This window comes from Neovison vison, chromosome 4 (genome assembly GCF_020171115.1).
Source record: "Neovison vison isolate M4711 chromosome 4, ASM_NN_V1, whole genome shotgun sequence".
Taxonomy (NCBI): Eukaryota; Metazoa; Chordata; class Mammalia; order Carnivora; family Mustelidae; genus Neogale; species Neogale vison.
Window position 1 is genome coordinate 33,409,813 of NC_058094.1, and position 20,077 is coordinate 33,429,889.

Below are 20,077 nucleotides of genomic sequence, written 5' to 3' on the forward strand. Positions count from 1 at the left end.
TTCGAAACTCAAGAACTTTTGAAAGGTATGCCTAGGAGAAATAAACAAAAGTTTAAGATTCTAATAAATATAAATAAAGATTAAGATTCATTTTAAAAAGTTTTAAAATTGCAGGAAAACAGTATGGGGATAAGATACTAAGGAGAGAAGATTCAGTGGAAGTAGATAATGCTCGCTTAAGGAAATTATATCAAGGCTATTAGGAAAAAAGTTTGCCTAAGGGGAGAAAAAGAAAAAATTACTGTGCCTTAATAAATAACTGAAACACAAATCAGAAGTTAGAACTGAAACACAAATCAGAAAGTCATGCCTATCACAGAGGCAGTGTCTGCTACAGCGGAAAGGCATCTTCAACATGGTTTCATTAGTAATATTTTTATAGGTAGTAGGTATAGGTTTTTAGATTTAGAAGAGACTTGGCAGATCACAGATTTAAATCCCTTCTTACATTTTTAAAAAGTAAGATTATAAGTTTAGCCTACTTTTGCAGGGGTTTTTGAAATATAATTAATGAACGTACAATGTTACATTAGTTCAAGTGTACAACATAGTGATCAACAATTCTCTACATTATTCAGTACTCACCATGGTAAGGTAGTCACCTTCTGTCACCTTACCAGTGTTACTATAATATATTGACTACATTCCCTATGTTGTACTTTTCATCCTGTGACTTATTTATTTTACAACTGGAAGTTTGTACCTCTTAATCCCCTTTGTCTATTTCATCCATCTTCCTTATTTATATCCCTTAACTAATGAGACAACCAGTGTCTCTTGAGAAACACAACTGTGTTCAATCCCCCTTTTTCTGTGGAAGCCATAAAACAGGGGCCATCTGGTTTGTTTTCCTCTGGTCCCTTCTCCCTAAGCCATATCTTCCGCAACACTGAAGCTGAGTTTGTATAGAAACTGTTCTCTGAGAAGTGTGATTCTCTTGCCTGATGGATTGTTAGTATGTGCCACTAAGATGATCCTTGTGCAATAGTGCCAGTGTTGGAACCCGGACAAGAGGCTTATTTTCTGTTGCTTATGACTAAGTATAAACATGTTTACAAAATAGCGTTTTAACCATAGGGATTCCTTGTATTGGATTTCTTTCAACATAAAACTAGAGTTTTTAGAGATTTTTATCTTTTAACTAAAAATCCAACCCCAAAATTAAATTTGCCGCCTACAAGCTCAGTTCCATAAGACTTGGAGATTCTTGCCATCACGGAGGAGGCTACCTGGAGTACTGCCATTTGGTTCTGAGCATGTGTTGGACCCTTCAAATTTTACAAAGAAACACTAAAACCAAGCACAATACTAAAAAGCAGAACAAAATTAGACATAGGCCATACTTCTAAAAGAAAATTTCCTAAATTCCAGAAGAAGTTAATGAATTTGGATTTACACAGCCCAATGAGATCAGAAGATGATTTTAGTAATTGTCCTAGTTCTTACTGAAATCATTATCATTAAAAATACCAAACTTTAAAAAGATCACATACAGGGCGCCTGGGTGGCTCAGTGGGTTAAGCCGCTGCCTTCGGCTCAGGTCATGATCTCGGGGTCCTGGGATCGAGTCCCGCGTCGGGCTCTCTGCTCAGCAGGGAGCCTGCTTCCCTCTATCTCCCTCTCTGCCTGCCTCTCCATCTGCTTGTGATCTCTCTCTGTCAAATAAATAAATAAAATCTTTAAAAAAAAAAAAAAAAAAGATCACATACACACAAGGACAGTCAAATTTCACTTGTGAATATTGGTATAATCTTAAATTGTTCAAAAGAATTTTATACCATGATCAAATGCAGCTCATTTAGACAGAAAAGTAAGTCTATTTGAAAATTCTAAATTAATTTACTATATTGATAAGTCAAAGAAAGTGTATGATTATCTAGAGTAGACAGATGTTTTAAAGCATTTTGATAGGGGCACCTGGGTGTCTAAGTCAGTTAAGCATCTGCCTTTGGCTCAGGTCATGATCCCAGGGTTCTGGGATCGAGTCCCACATCACGCTCTCGCTCCTTCCCTCTCCCTCGGCCTGCCACTCTGCCTATTTGTGCTCTTTCGCTCTCTCTTTCAAATAAATAAAAATAATTTTAAAAATAAAGCATTTTTGATAAAAAGAAAACATCCATTTCTGAGTTTAGATAAAATTAAAATCCAGATAAAAGAGAGAGACTAAAATTATATGAATGATGTATAAGCAATACTTAGAGCTCTCCTTATAAAACTGGTTAAAAATGGTAACATGAAGACATTTTTACCTTATTCCTCTCCCTTGAAACTTACCAAAATCAACAAAAGCCATCTTAACAAGAGGAGATAGAGGATTGGATTTTAATTCCCTGCTTGAAGCCAAGAACTGGAGTCAGGGTGTTTTGCTCAAGAAAGAAGCCTTAAGGTGGTAGAGGGATGGGGTAACTGGTGATGAACATTAAGGAGGCACATGATGTAATGAGCACTGGGTGTTATATAAGACTGAGGAATCACTGAACTCTCTCTCTGAAACTAATAATAAACTATATGTTAGCTAAATTTAAATAAAAATTAAATTTTGGGGGGACGCCTGGGTGGCTCAGTTGGTTAAGCAGCTGCCTTCGGCTCAGGTCATGATCCCAGCATCCTGGGATCGAGTCCCACATCGGGCTCCTTGCTCGGCAGGGAGCCTGTTTCTCCCTCTGCCTCTGCCTGCCTCTCTGTCTGCCTGTGCTTGCTCTCTCTCCCTCTCTCTATCTCTGACAAATAAATAAAATCTTAAAAAAAAAAAAAAGTTTAAAAATTAAATTTTTTTTTAAAAAGGCTGAAATAAACTTGCATTAATCAGTATCCACTGGCTGAACTTGAATGGGACTGAAAGCTTAGAGAGCTGGAGGACATACCCTTATACATCAGAATTTAACCAGGGTACCTGCTGACTCCATGACAGGCTCTGTAATGCTCTGAACCACCTCTGGAGTGGAGACCCAGGTGAACGTAGCTACAGCACATAGGACAATACAGATGAGGGAGAACAGAAAGAGAGTGGATGAAAAGGAGCAAGAGAGAACCAGAAGAGCTTCTACAGAATGAGCCCTATTTCCAAAATGTATGGAAAATATTAATACTAACAAAAACAGCCAACAAAACCCAAATACAAATTTACTCCAGACGTGATAAACTTTATTATTTTGTTTTTATTTATTGTAATTCCAGTACAATTAGCACACAGTGTTATATTAGTTTCAGGTGTGTAATACAGTGACTCAGCCATTCTTCACATCGCCCACTGCTCATCACAAGTGCACCAGGTTTTTTTTCCCTTAATCTTTTTTTGTTTTTAAGATTTTATTTATTTATTTGAGAGGGAGGGAGGGGGAGAGAGAGAGAGAGCATGAGAGAAGGGAGGTCAGAGGAAGCAGCAGACTTCCCCCCGAGTAGGGAGGCCGATGTGGGGCTCAATCCCAGGACTCCAGGATCATGACCTGAGCAGAAGGCAGTTGCTTAACTGACTGAGCCACCCAGGTACCCCTTCCTTAATTTTTTTTATGCTGTGAACACTTTAGTAGTAGATCCTTTCCTAGAATGTTTTTAAACTCACAAATCAGAATACATATTATCACAAATGGAACCAATTATATCGAAGTATAGCTATGAGATATTTTTACATGTTTGTATTATAGTAATATATACTTATTAACATATTAGGAAGTGATGGTTCTAATAGCTACTGTAGTTTCAAGGTGATTTTTGACTGTAAATAGTTATTCTAGATATCTATTAAAGCTGAAATGTAATGTGTAATTATCTATGATCTTTGCTAGTGACATGTACTATAAATACTATCGTGGTTTGTTGTTTATATTCATAAATGGAATGCAAAATTTCAGTTAGAGATTGGTGAAAGTAAAGTTGTAAATTTTTCCACCAAATCTGAGAATTTGAGAGGCGAATAGAAACACAGAATACTCCCACTTGGGCTTTATTAGAACAGAAGTTTGTTTTAGTATTTGAATTACATCTAAAAGATAACTACTGAAAAAATAGAGCAATCTTGAGTATCTGGTAAAGTAAAAGAAACTTGAAGAAAACCAAAAACAAAGCCTGTGAATACAAAAGAACACAGGAAAGGAGGAAAATGAAGAATCTCCCCCAATAGGAAGGTGTTCAATAAAAAACTCATTTAACCTTTAAAAGACAGTCTGATCAGGTTTATTGGTTCGTTGATTGGTATGACCCTCCTATAAAGGGCTTCTAAGAACATACCTAAAATAAACACAGTTTGAAAATAAATAAATAAATAAATAAAATAAACACAGTTTGGAGACGGATAATAGAAAAAGATTAGCTTTGGATATACTGATAAAGAGAAAGCTAGTGTAGAAAGATTAACATTAGGTGTAATTGAGCTTAAGACACAAAATACTAGTAACAAATAATCCACTAGGGAATGGAATCATGATAAACTTTGTATACCTCATAACATAGCCTAAAATACATGCAAAGCAGAAAAATACGGAGAATTACCAAGTTTGATCCAGTTAGTGGAAGTTAATAAATATATCTTTAATCAGAATTCCTTAGATTAAACAAAAATAGTAAAGACAGAAGATTTGATAAACAAAAATTAACAAGCTTGATCTATTAGGAACATGTATTTTACATATGTGTATGTTTATATTTATTTCTGTGAATAGAGAATATACATTGTTTTCAAAAACATAGGAAACATTTATTAAAAAATTGATTATGTGTTAAACCACAAAGGAATTCTGAATTCCATTTCCCAGACTTTGCATCATTCAGATGGTGTTCCCTGACCACAATGCAGTTATATAAGAAGCCACAATAAAAAACTGGGGGGAAGTAACAACAAAACACATTATGTTTGAAAGCATATTCCTAAATAACTCCTGCACTAATGCTGGAAATCACAGTAGAACTCATAAAATATTTTGAAAATAACCATAATGAAAGTATTCCATATTAAAACTGTTGGAACACATTGATAGAGCACTTAGTGAAAAATCTACAGCTTGAATGCATTGACTTAAAAATAAGCAGAATGGGAAATAAATGAGCTCAGAATTTACATAAGCATATAGAAGGAAACTATAGGGTGAATCTTAAATTGAAAAAGTAGTAAGAGAAGACCAGAAAATAATTAAACAGAAAGAATAAACAGGGGCGCCTGGGTAGCTCAGTGGGTTAAAGCCTCTGCCTTCAGCTCAGGTCATGATCCCAGATTCCTGGGATGGAGCCCCTCATGGGGCTCTCTGCTCAGCGGGGAGCCTGCTTCCCTCTGCCTCTCTGCCTGCTTGTGATCTCTGTCTGTCAAAAAAATAAATTAAAAAATCTTTTAAAAAAAATGGATAAACAATATGATTCAATAAAATAAAAAAACTGGCTTTCTGGAAATCTTGGGAAAATAAATCTCAAGGCAAGACTGCAGAGAAAAGAGAAAAGGTACTAGTAAGAATGAGCAAAAATGCCTATAAATTATAAATATAATAATAGAGACTTCTGAAGTCATAAGGTAATATTAGGGTATTATGAATGGTATGTGATAACTCTGTCATATAATTAGATGAATTGGACCATTTTCTAGAAAATGTAAATTACCAAAAATGATTTAAGAATTGATTTCATTAAAGAAATTGAATCAGCATTCAGAAAAAGATGCTAAACCTAAGTAGTTTTCCAGGTGGTTGTTACTAAATGAATAGATAAGGAATTCTTTAACCTGCTAAAAGGTATTTGTTAAAACAATTTTTAATCAAATTTAATATTGAAGTTAATTTTAGTACCAAGGGCCAGGATGAGGATGCTTGCTTTCACTGCTTATACTAGAACACCGAGTCTCCATGCAACAGGACAATAAATAGAAAGGAACAATATGAAAAATAGGAAGGAAGAGATGAAACTCTCCTTGTTTGCCACTACTGTGCTTATCTCCATAGAAAATCCAAGCAAATATAAAGCCCACAGATACGGGGGAAGAAAGATTTTAATATAAGAAAATGCTATTTGCAGCTTTGTAATGAATTTTACTATCAAGATAAAATGATTTCTACAGAAATTTAAATTCTCAAAAGTGACTCAGAAGGTTAGGGAAAGCTGATTAAGGCAAAAAACAAAGAAATTGAAAATTTCTACCTTAGAGCTATTCTTTAAACAGGCACAGGGCACAGGTATGTGATCAGTGTCTTTGTTATATAAACCTATGAAGTATTAAAAAAAAAAAAGAAAACCTGAAAATTGATTTTACTTTTAAATGTATTTTAACAGTCCTAAAGGAAATATTAGCAAACCAAATCCAAGAGTGTATACGTGAATAGGTATTCACTGATCCTTTCTTTTGTTCTGGGCAAGGATCCTGCTTTCCTCAATCTTAAACATTTTAGTGGATAAAAGTGTATTAAGGGATTCCTTAGCTTAAAACTGACTAGCCCACTCATAAACCATTATCAACTTTGGATAAAAGTTTTTTAAAAACTACTCATAAGTCCTGGAAAATAATCAGAAGCTGACAGAAACCGGAGGGAATTAAGCCCTTGAAAGAAGGGATCCACGGTGGTGAGCTACGTTTTCTTCCTGTTAGCTCCCCAGGCAGAATGGAGTAACTAGAACTCAGTCTTGTGTGCTTGAGGTGGTGGTATCACAGGTTGGAGTTGAGGCTATCAGAGTAGCTGGAAATTGAAAAGGCAAATCCTGGAAAGGAGAGAGCCCCAGTGTAGGAAGCCCTTATATCTGCGTATAAATTCTCCTCAGATCTTTTGCTCTTTTCTGAGCTGTGCATGCTTAAAAGACGCTAAGGAACCTGGTAGAAAAATCTGCTCCAAGATTTCAGCAGCTGTCCACTGCTGCTGAGGCAGCGTTTGGAGTCTGGAGCCTGCTGAGTTTCAGGACCTTGGTAAATACCTTGGGATTTTATTGAAACCATGGAAATGTCATACATTATCAGGAAAGACAACGTCCTAAAACTAAGAATTCACCTAAGACTTAAGGGCAAACCTGAACCAAAACCTCCACAAGTGCGCGGTGACCAGACCAGGATGTTCCCTGCATGATAAAATGAAGTAAGTGTATAAATCTTGACTCGTCCCTGAGAACACACAAAAATGAATTCAAGGTAAATCCTAGATATGAATGTGAAAGCTAAAACTCTAAAATACTGGAAGAAAACATTATTGAGTATCTTGGCTCAGGCAAAGGTATTTTAGAGAGGACACTAAAAATACTAAACATAAAGGGAAAAATAAAATTAGGCTTCATCAAAACTAAAATTAAAAACCTCTGTTTTAATGATACCATTAAGAAAATGAAAAGGCCATCCATAGAAACCAGAAGAAAATATTAGCAATATACATATCTAACAAAAAACTTGAGTCCAGAATATAAAATTCATTTCTATAACTTGAGAAAACAACCCAGTTTTTTTTAATGGGCTAAATACTTGAACAGACACTTGACAGAAGATTTAAGAGTGGCCAATAAGCACATGAAAAGATGTTAACATTAGTCTTCAGGGAAGTGCACGTAAAACCATAGTGAGAGAGGTCAGTTCACGCCCACTAATGGCTGAGGTTAAAAGGACTGACATCACCACCTTCTGGAGAGAATGTGGGGTAGATATCTGTACATATATCTTGCATTATAGACATGCCCCCTAATAGGTACATGTTTATACCACATAGAGAATTTTTAAGTAAGTAAGAAAAATTTCTGATAGATGAAGGATGATATAACAAAGCAATTCATAGGAAAAGAAATAGTAAACATAGGAAAAAGTGTTTCAATATCAGTAAATAAGGAAAAGCAAAATAATTGGCAAAGTTTTTTAAAAAGAATATCCCAGTTTTCCAGAATCATGGAGTATAAGTTTCTTTCATAAAACTCAATGGGAATTAGTTGGTATAAATATTTCTGTCAGTGTCTGTCAGATTTAAAGTGGAATTTTGTCTTTGACCTAGCAATTCTACTTCTAGAAAAATTTGTCTGAGAGAATTATTTGCTCGTGTAGAGATACCTGTATAAGGATTCTTTAAAGCATTGTTCATAATAAAAACTAGAAACAATCAAATTATCTGTCAGCCTTTGTTATAGTTACTCAGACTATTTAAAGAGGAAATATGCTGATGTAAAAATCCTTGGAAAATTAATTTCATTATCACAGTTTAAGACAGAGGCAAGGAAATAAATTCACATATTCCTTTCTTGGTGGAGACATGTTATTGGAGAATAGTATTTTAGTTTCTCTTTTTTCATAGCAGTAGCTAAATTTGTATGTGCTTTTGACTTCTTTTGCATACCCATATTTTGTGAACTACAAGTCAATCTTTGACTTTTACATAACTTCTGAAAAAAAATATATTCACAAACTTGGAGATTTTTTTCTCTGATAGTTTGTTCATTTTTACTTTTTTTACTTTCCTCGTGCTATTTGCTCTCCTGAAAATGAAAGCTGTAAACTTTTCACTAAGCAAGCAAATGAGCCAGTCTAATCTAAGAAGAAGCTGCCTTTCTCTGTGTATACTTCAGTTTATCAGATTATGGAGTGGCATTTCTAGTTCAAATACAGGACAGTTAGGATATTCTGAATTAGAAGTGATCCTTCCTAAACACAAACAGAAGAAAAAGAAACAAGGTGCCAACTATTTTACCTGAGGGGTTTTTTTAACATTATTTTGGAATCGGGTATTACTTATGAAGAAGTATTATTTGAGACTCTGGTAAAGAGATATAAACATGAGGAACATAGAAACAGTGTTATTGTTTGCTGATGATATGGTTGTATGCCTGCAAAACCCAGGAGAATCAATGAATATGGAGGCTTATAGTAAAGTCCTCAGTAATATTGTATTATTATGAATTTTTTCCCAAATTGCGCTTGTTAATAGCCTTTTCTGACTTTTTATTTCTAGTTTTCAGGATTTTGATATTCAGGGGTCCAGAAGATGCAGTTTGGACTGGTTGACGATAGAAACCTACAAGAACATTGAAAGTTACAGAGCTTGTGGTTCCACAGTTCCGCCACCGTATATTTCTTCCCAAGACCACATCTGGATCAGGTTCCATTCCGATGATAGTATCTCTAGAAAGGGTTTCAGACTGGCATATTTTTCAGGTGTGTTTCTAAAAAAGAAGAACGATAATGAACAGAATTCCGTATTATTAAGTACCAAGTCCCTTCGGGGCCAGTCTTCTAAAACAATATCCATTTAATTGTGACTAAGCCTCAAGGCTATGGACATTGAAGAAGGTTCAGATGCCCTAGAGCACAGTCTCAGAAAGGTGTTTTGTATATTCTGATAAAATGATCAATTTTATGACCTGAGGTCAACTTTCTTTTTAAATATTTAAATGCACTTATTTTAAAAGTAACTTTTTTTCCCTCAATTGTTTACTGATACTCTGAAAATTACTTCAGAATGTATTTTTGTGTCTGACCATTGTCTTTACAGCTTCACAGGAAAGACATTTCATCTCACTTCTGTGACTTGTAGTATCAGAAGTCTTCCTATACTACTCTGAATCTTCTCTTTCAAAAAGTGTGGCCAGATCATACATATGTGTATAAATCAGAGTATTAGAATTATATATACTTTTTGCTGAAAATCATTTTACATCTTCTAAAATTTGTAATCGTCTTTCAGCAAATATGCAGCTTTTTCTCTTTTTTCTTAAAAACCCACTCTTTGTAATACATAGCTTCTGAAGCACATTTTCTTTCACCTCTTTACCAATAAGTAAATTGTTAATGGAGAAGTAAGTATTATCTTAAACATTGTTAGTTTTGGGGACCATGAGTACATAATGTTTGATTTTCTTCCCCTACCTCGTTATTGGTGTATGTTTAGGATGGTACACTTCAATAATTAGAATTTTATAAGCATTTCAAATTTTTTTCTCTTTCCCCTTACTATTTTGATGATAAATTTATACCTTTAGCTGGGATTCATATAGCATTTATGTAAAACAAGAGAATTATAAAATGGAAGTTTTGTGTTATGATACATGAAACATTACCAACCATATATAAAGTTAATCTTAGGTTAATCTTAGCAGAAATTTGGGTCTAAATAATAGGATTGAAAACTAGTATATGCTATATGATACATAGCAAAATATTGTATACATATAAGAACTAGAAAATAATATGAAAATTGAAAAAAATTGATTTGAAAGGTGATTATTTTTCTCTATTCCAATATGGGTAAATTTTTCTCTATTCCAATATGTCTATCATTCTAATGCTGTTTATACAATAAATTATTTTAAAATTTTAGGCAGTATAGTCTATTGGCTCATGTATCTTAGATTACTAAATGTTCTACAATAAAATAGCTGTCTGTAAAAGCAAAATTGTTCTCCTCCCCTTTTTTTTCCCAAGTTTTTATTTCAATTCCAGTTTAACATGTTAACACAGCATAAAGTTGATTTCAGGAGGAGAATTTAGTGAGTCATCACTTATATACAACACGGGGTGCTCTTGTCACAGCAAGTGCCCTCCTTAATACCCACCACCCATTTAAGCCATCCCTCTACCCACCTCCCCTCCAGCGACCCCTGGTTTGTGTTCTCTTCACTTGAGGTCAAAATACAGAGGTCTTCATGGAACAAACAATAGGCGTTTAATAAATTGAATTGTTAAACCAGTATTAATTTGTTGAGCCAATATTAATTTGCCATTAGAACCTATATTTTTAAAATAAGATTTTTTTTTTAAACCCCAATCATTGGGACTTAGTTAATGTTTATTATAAAAATACCACTTGCTGTTCATATCTTTTAAAGAGTGGTTTTCCCCCCCTTTCCCTGTCCATCTCCGTCCTCCCCGTGCCCTCCCAGGGAAATCCGAAGAACCCAGCTGTGCTTGCGATCAGTTCCGCTGTGGCAACGGCAAGTGTATCCCCGAAGCCTGGAAATGCAACAGCATGGACGAGTGCGGAGATGGGTCTGACGAGCAGGTCTGCGCGCGGGAGGCCGACCCCCCGACGGCCGCTTCCTTTCAGCCCTGTGCCTACAACCAGTTCCAGTGTCTGTCTCGGTTCACCAAGGTTTACACTTGCCTCCCCGAATCTTTAAAATGCGATGGCAACATTGACTGTCTGGACCTCGGAGATGAGATCGACTGTGACATGCCAACCTGTGGGCAGTGGCTAAAATATTTCTACGGTACTTTCAATTCTCCCAATTATCCAGATTTCTACCCTCCTGGAAGCAACTGCACCTGGTTAATAGACACGGGTGATCATCGTAAAGTCATTTTACGCTTCACCGACTTTAAACTCGATGGGACTGGGTACGGCGATTATGTCAAAATATACGATGGATTAGAGGAGAATCCACACAAGCTTTTGCGAGTCTTAACGGCTTTTGATTCTCATGCACCTCTTACAGTTGTTTCTTCTTCCGGACAGATCAGGGTCCATTTTTGTGCCGACAAAGTGAATGCCGCAAGGGGATTTAATGCCACTTACCAAGTAGATGGCTTCTGTTTGCCTTGGGAAATACCCTGTGGGGGTAACTGGGGGTGTTACACAGAACAGCAGCGCTGTGATGGGTATTGGCATTGCCCAAACGGAAGGGATGAAATAAATTGCACCATGTGCCAAAAGGAAGAATTCCCATGTTCTCGAAACGGTGTCTGTTACCCTCGTTCTGATCGCTGCAACTACCAGAATCATTGCCCAAATGGCTCAGATGAAAAAAACTGCTTTTTTTGCCAGCCAGGAAATTTTCACTGTAAAAACAACCGTTGTGTGTTTGAAAGCTGGGTGTGTGATTCCCAGGATGACTGCGGTGATGGCAGCGATGAGGAGAATTGCCCGGTAATTGTGCCTACCAGAGTCATAACTGCAGCCGTCATAGGGAGCCTTATCTGTGGCCTGTTACTGGTCATTGCATTGGGATGTACCTGTAAGCTCTATTCTCTGAGAATGTTTGAACGAAGGTCAGTATCGAGACGAAACTGTAGTGGTTGTGCCTGCTACAGTAAACATGGTCCCAGTGTTTGCAACAGAACTTTAGCGTGATCAGCAATAGACTTTGGTTTTATACTATTTTTGAAAATAATTATCTTTCATGATTTATGAAATGACTGTGAAAAGATTAGGACTCAAGAGGCTAAACACATTTTAAAAACTAGTAAATAGGGCGCCTGGGTGACTCAGTGGGTTAAGCCGCTGCCTTCGGCTCAGGTCATGATCTCAGGGCCCTGGGATCGAGTCCCGCATCGGGCTCTCTGCTCAGCGGGGAGCCTGCTTCCCTTCCTCTCTCTCTGCCTGCCTCTCTGCCTACTTGTGATCTCTCTCTGTCAAATAAATAAATGAAATCTTTAAAAAAAAAAAAAACTAGTAAATAAATACTTAGAGTTACAAGGGGAGAAAAGCCAATCTGTAATTACCAGTTTCTATTTTCAGATTAATCTGTTTTATAGAAACTTTGCAAGCTGCAGTTCTCAGTTTGAAGGTTTTACCCTGTGTTTTTATACATATGAAATCAGCAGTTGCAAATATTTGAGAACCTATTATGTTCAAAGCACTATACAGATGAGTAGAAAAATGGACAATGCATAATCTCACAGGCACTTTACTGTTAGCAGGAAGTCACTGGCGGGTGGAATAAGATGACAAAAACATAAATGATGTAAGAGCTATAAAACAAAGTGGTAAAAAAGGCAAAAGATACTCAATTTGATGAGAGGATATGGAAAGGCTTTTATTGAAGAAGCGCCATTTGAAATCTGTAAGTAGAACGTAGATAGGGAGAAGGTATTGTAGTTGAAAAAATTCTCCTGGGAAAATGCGTAGAAGTCGGAATCCCCAACATTGCTTGAGAAAGTTGCACATAGTTCAGTGTGTCTGGAGCCAAAGCTACATATGAAGGGCTAAAAGGTAAAACTTGGAACACGGGGCCAGTGTCATGTTGCGGGCGACCATAAGAGCCATGTGTCAGAGTTCTCAGTTAAGTAAGAAATGGTCAAGTATTAAAGGGTGACCTTCAGGGAAGGTTTTCTTCCGTGTAGTGCAGGATAGACTGGACCTGGGAGAAGCTGATGGTGGAGAGAGAGGTCCCTTAGGAGGCTATTATGGAGACAGTGACCCTACGTTCCAGGAGAATTACAAATAATTGCAAAAAATATTGTAAATTTGTATATATTATAAAATTGTAAAAAAAAAAAAAAATTCATGTCCCAGGCAGCTAAGCAAATAGATGCACAGAGTCAAAGTAATCATGCTGACTCTTTTCTTTGGACAAGTATAAATGGTCAGAAGACTTCTTACTACATTGCAGCATAAGAGCTCAGAGAAGAGTCTGAGGTCTTGAGTTTAAGAACAAGCTGTGCCAGAAAGTGTATTAGTGACTCCTTTCACTCTTTTCCTCATCTGTAAACTAAATGTATTGAACTTGATAATTACTTTCACCAAAATCCAAAGCCCCTTTATGTTCTTAGGGGTTTAAAGATCTAAATACTTTTACCTTTTGTGGGGATTCCTAATTCATTAAAACTTAGTGATCCAGGCTCCTGGTATAAAGCCCCATGAGGATAGACTGTCTTCTTTATCTTTGTATTTTCAGTGTAGAAACTGCATAGTCAATAAATATTGGTGGACTAAGCTTAAAAAATGGCCAGAATACTAAGGTTCAGATTATCTTCATTGTTGATTAAAAAATTATTAGTTTAACTTGCCTCTTTTTTTAACCCTTTTTATCCCCCTGTTTTCTCTCAAAGGTCATTTGAAACACAGTTGTCAAGAGTGGAAGCAGAATTGCTAAGAAGAGAAGCTCCTCCCTCCTATGGACAACTGATCGCTCAGGGTTTAATTCCACCAGTTGAAGATTTTCCTGTTTGTTCACCTAATCAAGTATGTTGCAATTTATGATTTCTGTTTCATAAAATGAATTCTATATTTGTGTATATAATAAAGGAACTTTGTCTTAATATTTGCAGTCAAATCAAGGATTAAATATATGGAGAACTTGAAATTTTATTTGTTTCATTGTATTTTAACAAATGCTACAAAATCAGTTTTTTATTCTTCTGATTTAGTTATGCAATTCTTAAGCATTTTACTGTTTAGGATGATTTGGTGCATTAAAATTCAGAAGTAAAGTTTGGTAAGTTATTTTCTTGAACTAAACATCTAGAAGATTAAGAATGTATATTAAAATCAGGATGCTAGTAATATATTAGTAACATGCTAGATTAACCAGTTAATAAGTACAAGTAATTGCAATTAAGTAACATTTCCACCTGACTTGAGGGAAAACTTCACAGCTAGATCTTATAGTGTTTAAGAATTCATTTCCTTTTCTTTAAATAGTAACTTATTCTTTATTAATGTTTCTAAATTTTTAAAATTTCTATTAGCACTTTGTAAAAAATTTCTTTTTCAGGAATGACTGGGTGTGTGGCCCAGTCCAGTTAAGTGTCCGAGTCTTGATCTCAGTTCAGGTCTTGATCTCAGGGTCTTAAGTTTGAGCCCAGAATGTGCTCCATGCAGAGCTTAGAGCCTATAATCAATCAATCAGTCAGTAAAATTGTTTCTTCCTTTCTTTCCTGTCTTTCCCTTCTTTTTCAATGCTTCAGTTATACCAGGGCTCATAAAAGCATAAGAATGGGGTGCCTGGGTAGCTTAGTTGGTGAAGTGTCTTACTCTTAATTTCAGCTCAGGTCGTGATCTCAGAATCATGGAATCAGTTGCCACTTCCGGCTCCTTGCTCAGTGGGGAAGTCTGCTGGTGATTCTCTCCCTCCATCTCCCACTGTACCCCACCCCCCAACCTTCAAGCTTGTAGCCAGTTGTGGAGTTAGAGGAAGCCTAGTCTACACAAGGCAGGTCTCATCTTTGTAGAAATTACAAGTTCAGGGGTTCCCAAAATGATTTTCAGTTTTGACAATTCACTGCATGAACTTAAAACACACAAAAAGCTGTTATACTCACGGTTATGGTTTATTACAGGGAAGGACCTAGCTTAAATCAGCCAAAGGAAAAGACACATAGAACAGGGTTCAGGAGGGTACCAAACATGGATCTACCAGTTCTCCTCTCCCCATAAAGTCAAGACAGTGTTACTCTCTCAATGCAGGGGTATGACGGTTGTGCACAGAATATTGCCACAAGGGAAGCTCACCCAAGACTGGGCCTCCAGAGTTTTTGCTGGGGCTCCATCACATAGGTATGATTAACTGCACAGGTGGTTGCTCTGCTGACCCAGCGCACCAACCCTGCCTCACATTGCTGGTGTGGCTTTGAACCTCCCCCTCAGACACAGCATTCTCTGTATCTGGCTGGCCCAGGACCCTTGGCAAGGACACCCTGTTAGAGATGACATTGTAAGGGCTTAGAGATCCTGTCCCAGAAGTAGAAGGCAAAAGTCAGACGTCATCTGGGGTAAGGTTTAATTCTTTACTACATACTACACCATTCTTTAGGTTTATAATTTACCCTTATGAGGGAATTCTTCAACAAAGTTTTAAAATAAAGTACATTTGTGAATAGTAAGCTAGATTTTATTCAGTTTATGAGATTAAACTTTCAAGTTTGAAACTTTTGGTAACAAATTCTCAAATTTTCTTAAGATTTTAAAAAGAAAAATATTCTCAATTACTATCCCATTCAAAAATAGAAATGCTTTGTTTTTCTTTTTCTTTTTTAAGATTTTATTCATTTATTTGACACAGAGAGAGACAGGGAGAGGGGAACACAAGCAAGGGGAGTGAGAGGGACGAAGCGATCAGGGAACCCAGGGCGGGGCTTGGTGCGGAGCTTGATCCCAGGACTCTGGGATCATGACCTGAGCGGAAGGCAAACACTTAACGATTGAGCCACCCAGGCACCCCTAGAAATGCTTTCTAAAGAAGGCTTTCTTCTGCATCATAAACTGAAGAAAGATATAAAATTATTCTTAAAACATTCACGATATCCCCTTATAGAACCTGTTAAATTAATTTTAATTAAGCAGACTTGTAACTAAGTAGAGAACTTCACCTCACTGTGACAGACTGTAATGTGAAAGTCAGCATTGTTGATCTTGATGGGACATAGTTGCATAGAAGGCCAGCTTGTCTGCAGAGCCTTCTGTTCATTGCTGGGTGTAACAGTGCTCACACAAAAGCCTCAGAACTCGAATGCTGAATGGTGAGGACCACATGTATGAAGAAGTTCCTTAGGGATGTGAACCATTTTTTTTTTTTAATTTATAATTAGGTACTTCTTAATTTGTGGAAAATCTCGATTTGTTTAGCAAATCTATGTATGCTGATATTCAAACTTCTTACTGACAATTTGTGGTTTACTAAGGCTAGATTATTAAATATTCCTATGAAAGTAGTTTCTTTGCTTTCTCTAAATTATATTCCTGAGTTTATGTTTTACAAGTAAATTTAATAACCATCTTGAAGAGGTGAAGAGCACATGCTGTCACATCTTTCCTTTCCTTCTTTTCTTCTGTGAAGGTAAAGACAAAATGCCACAAATTTCCAAGTTTGAATACTCCTTTTTATAACCACTAGATGGAGCTTAAAAACTGTTTTAAATAAATGTTGCATGTCTTTAAAATAATCCATAAATGTATTCATCTAGGAAAAAGCAAATTTTCAAAGAATAAAGATATAATTTATGCATAATGCTAAGCTGTAGAAAATAAAACTTAATCTTTAAAGACTGAAAAGAGTCCACATGTCTCAAATACCATTGTGTAGTGCTATAAGCAAATTGTGTTTTTTGGTTTGTTTCCTGTGCTGTATTATAAATTAATTCTCTTATTTATGATAGTAAAAATCAATCTTCAGTGTTCATTCATTCAACAGATCCTTGAGAACCAACTGTGAAATGTCACTTTCACTTATTTTAGAAAGTTTCAGTCTTGTAAATCAAATCTAACTTGTTCTGTGTTTAAAAAAAAAAAAAAAAGAGTTGGGGGACACCTAGGTGGCTCAGTTGGTTAAGCAACTGCCTTCTGCTCAGGTCAAGATCGCAGGGTCCTGGGATCTGGCTGCATCGGGCTCCCTGCTCAGCTGGGATCCTGCTTCTCCCTCTCCCCTGCTTACGCACTCCTGCTTTCTCTCTGCCAAATAAATAAATAAAATCTTTTAAAAATTAAAAAAAAAAAAATTTAGGTCGTAGAATAGATAAAGGGCCTAGTTTACCTTCCTAGCTAGAGTATCAAATAATTTTGTTTTTCAACTTTGGTACACTTTTAGAATTGGATTACGATGTACAGTTTTAAAATAAAACAGTTGTAATTGATATTAAACATCACTTTAAAGTCGCATATATAAAGTGGAGTGTCAAGAAATTCTAAACCAAGTCAACAGTGGTACAAGTTATAGATTAGATTCTGTAGTAAGATGAACCTGTATAGATGAGAGAATTTAATTCATCCTTCATAGACCCTAGCAATCAATAATAGCATTTTTTAACCATAACACGTTCTTACTCAAAGGGTGTTTTTTATTTTCACACTTCATTGTTGGCTATCTTAAGATCTTTTCTTATTTTTTGTAGGCTTCTGTTTTGGAAAACTTGAGGCTGGCAGTACGATCTCAGCTTGGATTTACTTCAATCAGGCTTCCAATGGCAGGCAGATCCAGCAACATTTGGAATCGTATTTTTAATTTTGCAAGATCACGTCATTCGGGGTCGTTGGCTTTGGTCTCAGCAGATGGAGATGAGGTCGTCCCTAGTCAGAGTAACAGCAGAGAACCTGAAAGAAATCACACTCACAGAAGTCTGTTTTCCGTGGAGTCCGACGACACAGACACAGAAAATGAGAGAAGAGATACGGCCGGAGCATCTGGTGGGGTTGCAGCTCCTTTGCCCCAGAAAGTCCCTCCCACAACAGCAGTCGAAGCAACAGTGGGAGCGAGTGGAAGCTCCTCGACTCAGAGTACCCGAGGCGGCCACACAGAGAACGGAAGGGATGTGACAAGTGTGGAGCCCCCGGGCGTGAGTCCGGCCCGTCACCAGCTCACAAGTGCGCTCAGTCGTATGACTCAGGGGCTGCGCTGGGTACGTTTTACGTTAGGGCGATCCAGCTCCGTAAATCAGAACCAGAGTCCTTTGAGACAGCTTGACAATGGGGCACATGGCAGAGAAGAAGATGATGATGTCGAAATGCTGATCCCAGTTTCTGATGGAGCTTCAGACTTGGATGTGAACGACTGCTCCAGACCTCTTCTCGGTCTTGCCTCAGAGCAAGGACAAGGGTTTAGACAGCCGTACAGCGCGGCAAACCCTGGAGGAAGGCCCAGTAACCGAGACGGCCCCTGTGAGCGCTGTGGCATCGTCCACACTGCCCAGATCCCGGACACTTGCTTGGAAGCAACGCTGAAACAGGAGACGAGTGACGATGAGGCTTTGTTACTTTGTTAGGTACGAATCGCAGCCAGGGGGATTGTGTACAAGGGGGAGATTGCTCCGTTCGTTGTTTTGTAACTTTACAATTAAACTAGTTTTAATTTAAAAACAAAAAAAGATGCAGGGTGATTTCTTATTACCATATGTTAGCCTGCATGGTTAAATTAAACAACTTGCAACTCTATGAACTTTAGAGTTTACTATTTTAGCAGCTAAAATTGCATTATGTATTCATATTGTTCAGCAATGTTCTTCCATTTGTTCCTAATTGTTTTTATCCTGGTACTGTAGTCCACAGTAGAAGTATGGCTGCTGAAACTCATTCGACTGTCAGTCTCTCTCTCCTATGTTAAAACATTGTTTGTACAAAATAATACCTTCTTTTCATTGAACTCTTTATGCTTTTTGCCAATACATCTTACAACTTAATATACCAGATGTTAAGGTTGTTAATGTACAAAAAAAGGCCCCTTATATTCACCTATGTTTTTATTTGTGTAACATTGGTCTAAATAGTAATGGATTTCATCATAATAGGAGCTTGTCAAAGGGAAAAACCTCGTCTAAAAATTTTTCTCTTACATTTAACATTCAGTGATGTGAAATTTAGATAGAGCTAGACAAATTAATGGCAAAAACAAAACTTTTATAGATTTTCTAATGTTGACTTTAATACTCAAATATGGTACAAGCCAAATGGTAAAATCCCGTCATTTCTTTTTTCATCTCTATTTAGGGACAGAATTAAACAGATGAAGATATTCTACTATGCATTAAATCTTGAACTTTATAAAATATGTACAAAAATTGTACAAGAGAAGTTCTAGCTGGAAATGTCCTTCCCTGGTACAGGGTTATGCTTGTATTGGCCCCTAGGGATTTGCACTAAAATCCTATCGAGGTCACAGAGGAGTTCAGTGCGCAAGCACTGTCCCTTAAATACTGTCATTTGCTATCACAAGGACTATATATTTCCATAGCTTGGGGGGGGAGCATTTTTATTACAACTTGAAATTGCTTTGCTGGTTTCATATTTATTTGTTGTATTTAAAGACTACATTATTGTAAGAGTGATTTTCAATATATTTTATTCATGGGGGGATCATCCTACATGTCGAAAAGCAAATTAAGAAATCATTCGGATCGACCCCCCCTTCTTTTAAGTCGAATGAATTACAAACCCCGCATATTTTTTTATTGTCAGTTCTTGTTTATTTATTCTTTAGCTGTCTGTTTTAGTAGCTTAATGATTGAGTATGGAAAATGTATTTGTGTGTGATTATTGCTATTTATTAAATTTTCAATACTTTGCTGAATGTCATTTTAAAGCATGTTTGAGGTCTTGTGTATCTGTCGTGTTATGCTGTCAGGAAGAACTGACTGAAATGTTTTAATATGTATCAGAAATTAAAATCATTTTTTTTGTATTGCCTTGAGGTACTTTTTAAATCAGAGTTGCTCTTTATTTTTCTTGCGGTATTTGGGTACAGATACAGATGCAGGCTGTAAGATACGCAGTGTGTCTAGAAGAAAACTCGGAGGGTAGATAGTCTTCCTTAACCACTTTATAGTAAAGTAGCCGGTTGTTCCAGCACTCGAGGGTCAAAATTCCTAAGGAACTGAATAAATTGGCCTTTGAGAACACTGTTTCTTAATTAATATTTCTTTAAAGATACAAGAACTCAATCAGGTCTCTTTTTTTATATGATTCTCAGATGCATTTCAGACCCCTAGAGAATATTGTCCTGG

At 36.7% G+C, this 20,077-nt stretch overlaps 1 protein-coding gene across 2 annotated transcripts in view; it reads left to right on the forward strand.

Moving 5' to 3' along the window:
• Positions 1–19,755, forward strand: part of LRP12 (LDL receptor related protein 12) — a 73,275-nt gene extending 53,520 nt beyond the window's left edge. For both annotated transcript variants that reach the window (XM_044245105.1, XM_044245107.1), the window contains 4 exons: positions 8,886–9,088; positions 10,813–11,917; positions 13,700–13,832; positions 17,477–19,755. In XM_044245105.1, the coding sequence (XP_044101040.1) occupies positions 8,886–9,088; positions 10,813–11,917; positions 13,700–13,832; positions 17,477–18,343 (2,308 nt within the window). In that variant the 3' untranslated portion in view covers positions 18,344–19,755. The remainder of the gene's footprint in view (positions 1–8,885; positions 9,089–10,812; positions 11,918–13,699; positions 13,833–17,476) is intronic.
• The last annotated feature ends 322 nt before the right edge of the window (positions 19,756–20,077 follow it).